At 42.6% G+C, this 13,681-nt stretch overlaps 1 protein-coding gene across 1 annotated transcript in view; it reads left to right on the top strand.

The window, feature by feature from the left end:
- LOC138769237 (indolethylamine N-methyltransferase-like) overlaps positions 1-9,473 on the top strand; it is a 19,903-nt gene extending 10,430 nt beyond the window's left edge. The window contains exon 3 of the mRNA XM_069947571.1: positions 7,189-9,473. Coding sequence (XP_069803672.1) covers positions 7,189-7,600 — 412 coding nt within the window. The 3' untranslated portion in view covers positions 7,601-9,473. The remainder of the gene's footprint in view (positions 1-7,188) is intronic.
- Positions 9,474-13,681: the final 4,208 nt, after the last annotated feature.

The following is a 13,681-nucleotide window of genomic DNA, read 5'->3' as shown; positions in this document are numbered from 1 at the left end:
TAACAAGCAGCATCACTAACGGCGAAGGGCATAAACGAAAAGAGAAAAAAAAGTGCCAGGATTACCCATTTTTGTTACATTATATATAAATAAAATTATATATATAAATAAATAAAATTATAAAATTATATAATAAAAAGTGATCAAAACGTCCGATCTTCACAAATTTGTAATAAATAAAATCTTTGGTATAAATAAAATTAAGATCATGGCGGAAAAAATGACACCACATACAGCTCCGTAGGTGAAAAAATATTACCATTATAAGCGTCACAATAGACCCATTTTATTAATAAATAATTGCAAAAAAATGATTTCATTAATAAAAAAATATATAACATAAAAAAATATGTGTAAACCTACATATGGTTGTGTTCGGACTGACCTATAGAATAATGGTATTATGTCGCTTTTACTGTATATTGCATTAAGTAGACACAGGAACCCCCCCCCCCCCCCCCCCTAAACGTTACCATATTGCATTCTTTTTTACAATTTCACCTATTTATATCTTCATAAATAATAATTTTGGGGTTCCCTCATACATGTTATGGTAGAATGAAAGATGCCATTACAAAGTACAACTACTTCTGTAAAAAACAAGCCCTTACATTGCCCTGTAGATAGAAAACTAAAAGTGCTAGAGCTCTTAGAAGGGGAGGAGGAAAAAACGAAAACGTACGTACGTAAAGTGTACCTGTCGTTATAACTTTCAAAATCTAAATCAACAGTAGATAAATAAATAGAGAAATAAAGCAAGTTTGCAATATACATTGATTTTTTTGTTGTTGTTATCATGCTAAAAATCAAAGCTGAACTTACCAGAAATCCAGGTCCAGTCTCCTGAAAGCAGCTATATAACAGCTATACTTACTGTATCCAGGTCCAGTCTCCTGAAGGCTGCTATATAACAGCTATACATACTGTATCCGGGTCCAGTGTCTAGAAGGCAGCTATATAACAGCTATTCTTACCGTATCCAGGACCAGTCTTTTGAAGGCAGCTATATAACAGCTATACTTACTGTATCCAGGTCCAGTCTCCTGAAGGCAGCTATATAACAGCTATACTTACTGTATCCAGGTCCAGTCTCCTGAAGGGAGCTATATAACAGCTGTACTTACTGTATCCAGGTCCAGTCTCCTGAAGGCTGCTATATAACAGCTATACTTACAGTACTGTATCCAGGTCTAGTCTCCTGAACGCTGCTATTAGACATGAGTGAATATACAGTAAGGACAAAGCGAAGTGCTTCCTCCCTATCTGTATTCCGCTCATCGGGCTGCGGCGCTTTGAAGTGTGATCCCCTCCGCGCCGCTCCTCTGTAGGTGCTGGGAAAAGATGGATCCCATCCTGGGAATATTCTCCCAGTTTCCCAGGACAGAATCCATCTTTTTTCCAGCACCTACAGAGGAGCGGCGCGGAGGGGATCACAGTTCAAAGTGCAGCAGCCCGATGAACGGAATACAGATAGGGACGAAGCGCTTTGCTTCGTTCTTACTGTATATTCGCCCATCTCTAGCTGCTATATAACTGCTATACTTACTGTATTCAGGTCCAGTCTCCTGAAGGCAGCTATATAACAGCTATACTTGCTGTATCCAGGTCCAGTCTCCTGAAGGCAGCTATATAACAGCTATACTTGCTGTATCCAGGTCCAGTCTCCTGAAGGCAGCTATATAACAGCTGTACTTGCTGTATCCAGGTCCAGTCTCCTGAAGGCAGCTAAATAACAACTATACTTACTGTATCCAGATCCAGTCTCCTGAAGGCTGCTATATAACAGCTATACTTACTGTATCCAGGTCCAGTCTCCTGAAGGCAGATTTTCTGACTTGTGCTGGTTGTAAAAAAGAGACTAACACAGGAATTCCGGCCAGTACAGAGAGTCATGGCTTAATGTGTCCATCAGTCACATGACTGCCTTGTCTCTGTAAGTGCTCAGATTGCCTGGGATATACAGGACTTCCTGTTTTCTGACTCTTTGAGAAAAGAGTCAGAAAACAGGATGCCGTGTTTTCCATGATAACTAAAAAAATAAAATAATGAATGTAAATTGCAAACTTGCTTTATATCACATCTAGAGATGAGCGAACCGGTTCGGCCGATATGGGATCCGGTTCAGATTTTTCCAAAAGTCTGAATCCGGTCGGATTCGGATTTTTGGGAGTCCACTCCGATTTACAATTTTATTCCTTGCTTTCTAAAATGGCAGCCGCCATTTCAGAAAGCAGGAAGTGTTCCGGGCGGGAAAAGCGCTTTCCCATGATGCCCAGAACACATCCAATCAGCAGGGATCTTGCACTAGCCCACCCCCTGTGTGACGTGGTATTGCTTTAAGAGGAGCGGTCACATGACCGCATGAGGCAGTGTGCTGAGAGAGAGGAAGGAGACTGCGATAAAACGCTGCTGCTGGTGCTGCTGAGAAGATATTTCCAAAAGCAGAGACCTCAAGAATATTAGGAAAGCAGAGAGAAGAAACATATACTGATTGAGAGAGAAAAATAGAGAGGGTGAAAGATAGATAGATTAGGCATAGGAGAGCAAAGGGTGCACAGAAGAAAAATGTGCTCTATAGATATACAAGTACTATACTGTCTCCCTTGTGAGAGTGTATATGACATACATATTCTCCTAAGACACAAATATACCTTGTGCATTTGTGGAGAATAAAAGTCTAAAAAAAGGTCTCTACAGACATACAAGTACTATACTGTCTCCCTTGTGAGAGTGTATATGACATAGGTGTTATCTTTAGACACAAATATACCTTGTGCATTTGTGGACAATAAAAGTCTTAAAAAAGTGCTCTACAGATATTCCAAGTACAATAGTTGGCTCCTTGTGAGAGTGTATATGACATACGTGTTCTCCTAAGACACAAATGTACCTCGTGCATTTGTGGACAATAAAAGTTTTTTAAAAAAGTGCTATACAGATTTTCCAAGTACAATAGTTGGCTCCTTGTGAGAGTGTATATGACATGGTGAATATTGAAGTCTAAAAAAAAAAATTGACTTTGAGATATCAAAAAGATAATGATGTTACTGACATGTCCTAAATTCAACCAAATCCGCTACCCCTGTATCATATAGATGCTTTAAACTATGAAATTCGAAGAAATCTGAAATTCATCAAACCGAAATCCAGAAGTCCGGTCAGGACGAACCTTTGAAAAGTTTGCTTATCTCTAATCTACTGTCGATTTAGATTTTGAAAGTTATAACAACAGTGACACTTTAACCCCTTGCCGCAAAATGACGTTTGGGAAACGTCATGTAAAGCAGGTAGTTCCCGCAACATGACGTTTCCCAAACGTCATGTCTTCCCTGCCTCCCCCCGCTGTCCCGAGGTGAGATCGGGCAGCGGGAGGAGGCTATGTCACATAGCCTCCTCCCGCTGCCTCTGCTCGGAGGGGAGCCGCGCTCCCCCCGGGCAGTTAACCCCATAGACGCCGCGGTCAATGCGACCGCAGCGTCTATGGGGATATGTTTGCATTGGGAGGCGATCGGGCGGCGGGAGGGGGCTGTTGCATGTTGCCTCCTCCCGCCGCCACTACAGATCCTCCCCCGGCAGTTCCCTTCCCCCCCCCCGGTACTGGCGGATCGCCGCTATTACCGTTATAGCGGCGATCCGCCAGTACCGGCGCCGCCGCTGCATTTCATCTCCCCCCCACCGTGAATCCACGGTGGGGGGAGATGAAATAAGTATTAATCAGACCTCAAATCAGCCCCCTTGTGGCCGATCTCTACCCCCCCCCCTCCCCGGGCGGCCATCAAATCCAAGATGGCCGCCCCCATCGCTGCGAATAAACGATGTTTGAAAATGAATGAAAACCCCATGCTCTCCGCCACCGGAGGTAGCGGAGAGCATGGGGCAGTGATTGGGGACCCCCCCTGTGGGGTCCCGGAACAGGCGATCGGCGGTATATACTATATACCGCCGATCGCCTGTTCCCAGTGCTGCCCGGCACTTTTTATCCCCTGTCACCATAAATCATTGGTGACAGGGGATAAAAAGTGTCACCGTGCCCCCCCCACGTCGCCCCCCACCCCCCCCAGTCACCCCTGTCCCCCAGTCACCCCCCCTTCCCCACATACGTTACCTGATCCTGGAGCTCTGTCCTCCTCGACGTCCTGACTGCTTCTGATGTGCGCATGCGCGTCAGAAGCAGTTAGCTCTGAAAATTTAAAGTGACAGAGACCAATTTGGTCTCTGTCACTAAACTATGATTACTGTGATAGAAAATATCACAGTAATCATAGTAATACAGTGAAAATGAAAGTGAAAAAAGTACAAGTGAAAAAGTGTAAATGTGAAAAAGTGAAAAACATACAAACAAAATAAAACACACTTTTTATTATAGTAATAATTGCGTTTTACTCCCAGATTACCCGTAACCACCGCAGGTTGCCCGTATCCGCCCCAGTTTGCCCGTAACCACCCCACATTACCTGTAATCTAATTTTTTATTGTATTTTAGTAACTGCGCTATTCTAATAACTATTACTAGCTGCGGTTTTGCTCCAGCAAATTGGCGCTCCCTTCCTTCTGAGCCCGGCTGTGTGCCCATACTGTGGTTTATGCCCACATATGGGGTACTGTTTTACTCAGAAGAAGCTGCGTTACAGATTTTGGGGTACGTTTTCTCTCCTGTTCCTCGTGAAATTAAGAAATTTTAAACTAAACGAACATATTATTGGAAAAATTCGAGTTTTTCATTTTTACTGTCTTATTTTGAATACTTTCCTCTAATACCTGTGGGGTCAAACCGCTCACTGCACCCCAAGATAAATTCTTTCAGGGGTGTACTTTCCTAAATGGGGTGACTTTTGCTGGGGTTCTATTCTTCTGACACTACAGGGGCACTGCAAACGCACCTGGCACTCAGAAACTTCTTCGGAAAAATCTGCACTGAAAATGCTAATTGGCGCTCCTTCCCTTCTGAGCCCGGCTGTGTGCCCATACAGTGGTTTATGCCCACATATGGGGTACCGTTCTACTCAGGGGAACCTGCGTTACAGATTTGGGCATGCAGCCTATCCCCTGTTCCTAGTGAAATTGAGAAATTTCAAACTAAACGAACATATTATTGGAAAAATTCTAGTTTTTCAATTTTACTGTCTTATTTTGAATACTTTCCTCTAATACCTTTGGGGTCAAAATGGTCACCACACCCCAAGATGAATTCTTTGAGGGGTGTACTTTCCAAAATGGGGGGACTTTTGGGGAGGTTCTCTTCTGCGGACACTACAGGGGCGCTGCAAACGCACCTGGCGCTCAGAAATTTCTTCAGCAAAATCTGAACTGAAAATGCTAATTGGCGCTCCCTTCTTTCTGAGCCCTCCTGTGTGGCCATGCAGTGGTTTATGCCCAAATATGGGGTACCGTTGTATTCAGGAGAACCTTCTTTACAAATTTGGGGGTACTTTTTTTCTCTTGTTCCTCGTGAAATTGAGAAATTTCAAACTAAACAAACATATTATAGGAAAAATTCAAGTTTTTCATTTTTACTATCTAATTTTAAATACTTTCCTCTAATACCTGTGGGGTCAAAATGGTCACCACACCCCAAGATGAATTCTTTGAGGGGTGTACTTTCCAAAATGGGGTGACTTTTGGGGGGTTTCTCTTCTGCGGGCACTACAGGGGCGCTGCAAATGCACCTGGCGCTCAGAAACTTCTTCAGCAAAATCTGCATTGAAAAAGCTAATTGGCGCTCCTTTTCTTCTGAGCCCGGCTGTGTGCCCATAGAGTGGTTTACACCCACATATGGGGTACCGTTGTATTCAGGAGAACCTTCTTTACAAATTTTGGGGTACTTTTTTTCTCTTGTTCCTCGTGAAATTGAGAAATTTCAAACTAAACAAACATATTATTGGAAAAATTTGTGTTTTTCATTTTTACTGTCTAATTTTGAATACTTTCCTCTAATACATGTGGGGTCAAAATGCTCATCCTACCCCAAGATGATTTCTTTGAGGGGTGTACTTTCGAAAATGGGGTGACTTTTGGGGGGATTCTATTCTCCGGACACTACAGGGGCTCTGCAAATGCACCTGGCGCTCAGAAACTTCTTCAGCAAAATCTGCATTAAAAAAGCTAATTGGCGCTCCTTTACTTCTGAGCCCGGCTGTGTGCCCATACAGTGGTTTACGCCCACATCTGGGGTACCGTTGTATTCAGGAGAACCTGCGTTACAAATTTTGGCATGCTTTTTTTCTCATGTTCCTTTTGAAAATGAGAAACTTTAATCTAAACGTATATATTATTTGAAAATTTACATTTTCGATTTTTTTACGGCCTAATTGTAAATACTTTCCTCCAGCCCCTGTAGGGTTAAAATGCTCATTATACCCCTAGATTAATTCTTTAAGGTGTCTAGTTTCCAAAATGGGGTCACTTATGGGGGGTTTCAGTATACAAGCCCTCTAAATCCATTTAAAAAAAGAACTGGTCCCTAAAAAAAATCAGTTTTGGAAATTTTCACAAAATGTGATAATTTGCTCATAAATTTCTAAGCCCCGTAACACCCTAAAAAAGTAAAATATGTTTCCCAAATTATGCCAGAATAAAGAGGACATATTGGTAATGTGACTTAGTAACTAATTTATTTGCTATGACTTCCTTTTTTAGAAGCAGAGAATTTCAGAAGTTCATAAAATGCTAAATTTTCAAATTTTTCTTGATATTTTGATGTTTTTCACAAAAAATACACAAAGTAGTGACCAAATTTTGCTACTAATATAAAGTGCCATATGTGACGAAAAAACAATCTCAGAATCGCTAGCATACGTTAAAGCATCACTGAGCTATAAGAGCATAAAGTGAGACAGGTCAGATTTTGAAAAATGAGCCTGGTCATTAAGGCCAAAACAGGCTTTAGAGGCAAGGGGTTAAAGTAATGTGATACTTTATCAACGAGAGGACATTATATTATAAAAATGACATCATAATAAATATAATGTGCTTTAATGTATTTTAGTCGTGTAGTTAAGGAGCGGACTCATTGTTACAACTGCTGTTAATTTTACTAAAGAAAATAAAAGGTGGACAATCCATTTTATTTAAGCCTTTTGCCATTACTGGGAGTCAGTAATCCACAGCCGTCTGAGCCTTCATGTCACTGTGTTCATATAGAATATGGGGAAATCACTTTTTTCTTTTTTTCTTTTATATTTCTTTTAGCGGCCAATGTCAGAACAAAGTGAGATCAGCAATTCAACATTTAGTGCAATGTAACCTTGAAAAGGAAAATATGACGGACCCGATAGTCTTACCACCAGCCGATTGTATCATCAGCGCTTTTCTTCCAGATGTTATCTGCAAAGACAAAGATGATTATATCAGAAATCTCAGAAAGTTCTCAGAGATGCTAAAACCAGGAGGACACCTCATATTACTTGGGGGTTTAGATATGACATATCTCACAGTAGGGAAAGACAAGTTCCATGCTCTCACATATGATGAGGAATTTGTCAGGAAAGCTCTAGTTGGAGAAGGATTTGTTATTGATGACTGTAAGGTTAAGAGGAGAACATATGCCAGTGACCTTATTGACCACAAGGGCGTCATTTTCATTACCGCTCACAAAAAGTAGATTTGAGTAGAACCTAACATATAAAGTCTACAGGTCAAGAGTTTATATGTAAAGCTGAAAACAGCATAAAATATTCTAATATAGCTTTCTTTATAATCATATTTAACAGTACATAAAATCTGATGATTTCTCTTAAAATTATTTTTTAGTCTAGACAAGACATTTTCACATAAACGATTAGGGAGCAAGGGATTGAGGGAGTTCCATGGTAATCATGTGAAGCTCTTAACCAAAATGAAGAGGAGTTGTAGACAGCGTCTCTTATGGAGGTCCCGTCCTGCCCTTTATTACACAGAAACCCTACCTATATGATTGGTTAAGGTGGACCTCTTATAATTAAAGATGGCAGCCAGTTTATATATGGGGGGGGGGGGGGATTCTACTAGGGCTTGTGTCAGTACCTCATTGACTCAGGTACAAAAAGGTCAGCACCACATTGTAATATTGTAATGACTTCACAAAATATGACTAGTGATGGAGCTAATTGTTCATGTTTGCCGATCATGAACAATTTGTTAGATGATCAGAATGGTTACAACAATAATTTTAGAACATATTCAAACAAGCGAAAGTTTCTTCCCACAACTGAGAAAAAAATAGTCTGGTACCGTGTTACTGTTCTCACAATTCTAACAATTTTTTGTTGGCATCACTCCTAAAATACTTTGATCGAAAGTATTTACCACCATATGTTACCACCAACTTGAAAGAGCCAATAAACGTGTGGGGAAGAAAGGGCACATCAGGTAATGTAGTAGCCATGATCACTACTGGCATTACTGTGATTGGCTGTTCGATCAGCATCATTATGTATGTTATGTACATGCTATAAAAACACAACAATAGGGCAATTTTTCTCACAGTCTTTCCTGAGTCTTGTGCTGTTCAGTAGGGAGAGGGAAACGAGCAGGGACAGCATCTGAATTTAGTTAGGCAGTGGTAGTTAGTCAGTGTAGGGAGGGAGAGCTGACGGAGTAGGGCTTAGAACATTGTGAAATTTTCAATGCAGGGAGGGTCACAAAATTAAGCGTTTTAATACTATAAGGATTAATTTTTTTTAACCCTGAAGTGACCAGGTGTCCATCATAGTCCATTATCCTCACCATGCAGTTCTCCGAGGCCAAAAAGGGAGGCTTAATGGGACATCTTGACTTGCTGAGCTGACTGTACGCTGTGGCCTTGCGTAATACATGTATCCACATCATTGTGTATATACGCAACGTATGCTTCTACCGTACGTTCGTAATTTGTTTGTAAATGTTTGGCAAACATAAACCGATAAAGATCTTTTTTTTTTATGTTCGGGATCCGAACCGAACATTGGGATTTTCTCTCATCACTAAATATGACATCCTTAACAGCAGTATGTGATGCTAAATTTCTGGCACTGCAGTGAAATGAATCACTTTCTGACAGGTTTCCTCACAAATTACAGTGTCTTCCCATGGGTCCTATCTGTAGACACTAGTAGCTGTTAAACCGTTACTGCAAAGCGGAGACCAGCTCACTATTAATGTCTATGGATTTAGAAAGGAAAATTCTAAAAGCTCCCGTAGGTAAATTGTGTAGGTGTCCCGATACTTTAGTCCATATGGTAAACATCCTCATTATCATCATGATCAACATCGTTATTATCATCATTGATAATGCTATTGGTTACTATAATTTATTAATAATTCAGTAAGTAAAACTTTTTTTTTTAGCTGATTACAGAACATAGTTTAATTATATGGTGAAAATGACCTGTAATGAAATTTGCCGATTATACAAAGAAAATTATTGTTATATGACCTTTTTTTAATGATTACATTATTGTCCATGCAAATTAAACTCCATTTACGGTGGAGATATAATAAAGTTTCCTTGGAAACCATCACGGTATAGTTCATTTGTGGCTTTTTCACATACAATGAGAATTTTCTATACTTTTCTACGAGGCTACTGTACTGATTACTAGTGATGAGCGAACATGCTCGTCCGCGCTTGGTACTCGTTCGAGTATTAGGTACTCAAAGGTACTCATTACTGGGAAGAGCATCTCGTGATACTCGAGAAAATCTCATTATCCGTTTCCTGTAAGTTTGGGCGCAATTTCTCAGCCAATAAACATGAAGGAGACTCTTTGGTACATCCTGCGATGACGTGGGACCCATACATGTCGATAGCAGTGATTGGTTGGACAAACCAGATGACCCTGCCATTCAAAAATCGCGGCCGCCGAGGCTCGGCTCACATGCATGCTGGAAGAGATTAGGGACAGAGCTGCTGATGGTCAGGGAGAGCGTTAGGGACGGAATTAGCGTTCCAGTAGGCTTTTAAATCATTTTTAAATTGTATTACTACAGACTGCTGGCTGGGACTTGCAGTGCAGCTACCACGATTTCAGCAGCACACTGTGGTGATCAACTATTGGAAGAAAGGGGACTTTAGGTGTTGCATAGAGACTGCTAAGAAGTGCTCAGTACTATTTTTTGGGACCTCTAGTATATTTTCTGATTTCTGTATTTCTTACGCAAGGCATATCTAAGTTCAATACTGCCTGCACAGTGTAAAGGGGGTGTCACAGAGTGTGTATTGGTGCAGCCATCACCAGATTGTATATCACAGCCTCCCAAAAACTAGTGAGACCACTAGTATATTTTCTGATTTCTGTATTTCTTACTCAAGGCCTATCTAAGCTCCATACTGTGCAGTATCCATAAAATAATGAACCTCAGGGGTAAGGGTCGAGGACGATGGCATGAGGTTCCAAGCCATGCAGTTGACAGAGGCTGTGGTTCAGGGCAGGGTGACACAGCAGCACCTGTTGAGGAGGTAGCAGTGGCAAACCGCAGACGTCCACTTCCTAGCTTCTTCGCCCAACTTACGATATTGAAACTGCAGCAGTGTGAACAGGTGATCACGTGGATAGCGGATAATGTGTCCAGTAACTTATCCACCACCCAGTCTTCCACGCAGTCCACCCACGCTACCAAAGGGAGTGGAACCCTTGCTCCAGCAGATCAGCCTCCTTCCCCACAGCCTGACCCCTCCAGGGAAAGAAGGGATTCAGATTTACCACCATGCTCCCAGGAACTCTTTTCTGGATCCTTCCCTGAGTCTGAGCAACCGGAGCAGACGATCTGTCCCGATCGCCCCCCTTCTCTCCCCCCCCCCCAACGTGGTCACAGAGGAGTGATCGCTGCATCTGTTACTGGCCGGGGTCTGTGCCGTAATGGAGCTAATCCTGGCTCAGCATTCTATTGTTTTTGTCTGCAGCAGCAGAAAGCAATATAATGCCTATCTCATGGATATATGCAGTATATCTATACTGCATACATCTCAATAGTAGATCAGAGCAGGCATACTAGAAGTCCCCCCCTAATAAAAAATCCCCTCCCCTAATAAAAGTTAAAATCATCCCTATTTTAAAAATAAAAATAAATAAATAAACATGTTTGGTATGGCCGGGTGCGTAATCGCCCGAACTAATAATTTATTTCATTCCTGATCTCTTACGGTAAATGGCGTAAACACAAAAAAATTCAAAGAGTTCAATATGCAAAATTGTGCATTTTTTGTCACATCAAATCCAGAAAAATTGTGATAAAAAGTGATCAAAAAGTTGCATATGCACAATCAAGGTACCGATAGAAAGAACACATCATAGCTCAAAAAATGACACCTCACACAGCCTCATAGACCAAAGGATAAAAGCGCTATAAGCATGGTAATAGAGCAATTTTAAGGGGCATTTTTTTTTTTAAGTTTTAATTTTTTAAAAGCCATCAAATAAAATAAAAGTTACACAAGTTACATATCATTGTAATAGTAACAACTTGAGAAAAATGCATAACAAGTCATTTTTAGCCTAGGACAAACGGTTTAAACACAAAACCTCCCCAAATTTAAAAAAAAATGCATTTTTTTTTTTTTTATTTCATCACACATTTAAATTTTTCTGATTTTGATGCAAAAAATTAAGCCTGCCATTGCAAAGTACAATAAGTGGCGCAAATATATGGGTTCATGTGGGTCTGTAGGTTAAAAAATGCAAGCACTATGGCCTTTTAAACACGTGGAGGAAAAAACGAAATGCAAAAATGATAATTAGCCCGGTACTGAAGGGGTTAAAGTATTATCTCATGTGTAAGGAGAAGAATTACACTGACACTTCTTATGGTATAAATATCCTGGAGCTGGGTTTTCTTCAAGACTTGTGTCCGTATTTCATTGGCTGATGTACGGAAAGAATTACTTGCATAGCACTAGTGTTTACTTACATAAGCTTTAAGGAATGTAAACATCTCTAATGACCCATGCCATAGGGTCCAGGGGACTCTATGAAGTGAGCTTAGGAGCTGAGCTCGCTTCATGGAGGGTGAAGCGAGCTGCGATTGCAGTATTTAAGTGTGAGTGACAGGAGCCGCTTCTGTCACTCTCTGATCCACACAGGTCAATTTCCATGACTGCTCGAGGTATACCTTTCTGCAGTCAGATCCATTGTTAGGGCTACTACACAGCATAGCATATACATCCGCATAAACAGTAGCATATCAGCTAGTTAGATAGACAGGCAGGCAGGCAAGCAGCTTAGAGTTCTCCTGCATAGACCTGTGTCTTTCTATTTTGTCCTACAGGTGAATTGTCGGTGAATTGTGCAATGCCTGATGCTGAGGGGCAACAAGGATTGCGTCCATCCACCATTCCTGGCTTCATTGTAAAGCGAGGGTGAGGTACACAGCTGTTGAGGCCAAAGCAGTGGGAACAGATGGTAAAATGGACAGTGGATAATGATTCCAGTCAGGGCAGGCTCCAGGTTTTTGTCACGACTGGGGTAGTGGATCCTCTGTACCGTCACCAGCGATGGCATAAACCGCACCAGGGAGCGGAGTCTAAGGGGCCGCTGGTTTTCACCAGAGCCTGCCGCAAGGCGGGATGGGCTTGCTGCGGCAAGCGACCCCCAGGTCGCTACCCCTAGTTTGGTTTGCTAGTGACGGCGGGCAAGGTGTAGCAGGAGTAGTAGGCAGGTGACTGTGTGGACGGTGGTCTTAGGCGTAACCGCAGGTGTCAGAGACAATGGATAGGAATCACGGGCAAGGGTAACGGACAGGAACAAGGGTCAAGGGCAGCGGACAGGAACAACAGGGAGCTGGGCCAAAATGCTATGGGAAGCATGTGGAGGCTCCAACACGAGGGACAGGGCATGCTGGGATTTATAGGGAGTGATTATGTGAACATGCCAATTAGGGGCGGACTGGCCCTTTAAATCTGAGACAGCCGGCGCGCGCCCTAGGAGGTGGGGACGCTCGCGCCGGCTGGCACAGCGAGTGACAGGAGCGGGGCGAGGTGAGGCGCCCCCAGGGGCCGAACTAGGAGCAGCACCGGGTCCCTGCACGTGGACACTGGCGGCTGCAGGATACAGGGAGGGGATGCGGCGACGGCCCGGAGCCCGCAGCCCTGACAGTTTTTCCAGGCCCTCGGGCTTGAGACACTACTAATATACACACACACATTGACACAGACACTCACTAATTGACACTGACTGACTGACTGACACAGACCTTGACTGACACACATTGAGACGCTAACACACAGCACTTACAGCTCAGTCTTCTTCCACTTCCTTTCTGTCCGGCCGCTCTCCACACTGTAAAGTTGAGAACCTTCATGTGATCTGGTCCTTCACCCTTTTCTCTCTCTGTGCAGGTCCTACTCCCTCTCCTGTGTCTTCTGATGTTTAGCCCCTCACCCTGCACTACAGTGACAGGGCTGAACATTAGAACACAGGGCCCCTCTTCCTCTCTGGGCCCTGCACTTGTCCAGGTAAGCCCTGTCCTGATGCCAGCCTTGCTTCCAGTAAATTTTCCACCACCCGGTCATCCACACAGTCCAGTCTTGTCGCTAGCCATGAGTCTGGACTGCAGGAACGTCTCTCTGACCCTTCTTTCTCCCATCCTGCCCAATGTCACAAACCTAGTGATTCCACCTTTGCCCACTCCCAGCAGCTATTTTCTGGTTCTTTTCCAGAATTTGACTCCTGTCAAGTACAGCAAGAATCCCAGGAGCTACCTGAGGAGTTTGTGTGTAGTGATGCTCAAA

Source organism: Dendropsophus ebraccatus, chromosome 12 (assembly GCF_027789765.1).
Source record: "Dendropsophus ebraccatus isolate aDenEbr1 chromosome 12, aDenEbr1.pat, whole genome shotgun sequence".
NCBI lineage: Eukaryota > Metazoa > Chordata > Amphibia > Anura > Hylidae > Dendropsophus > Dendropsophus ebraccatus.
This window is presented reverse-complemented; position numbering and strand designations above follow the sequence as displayed.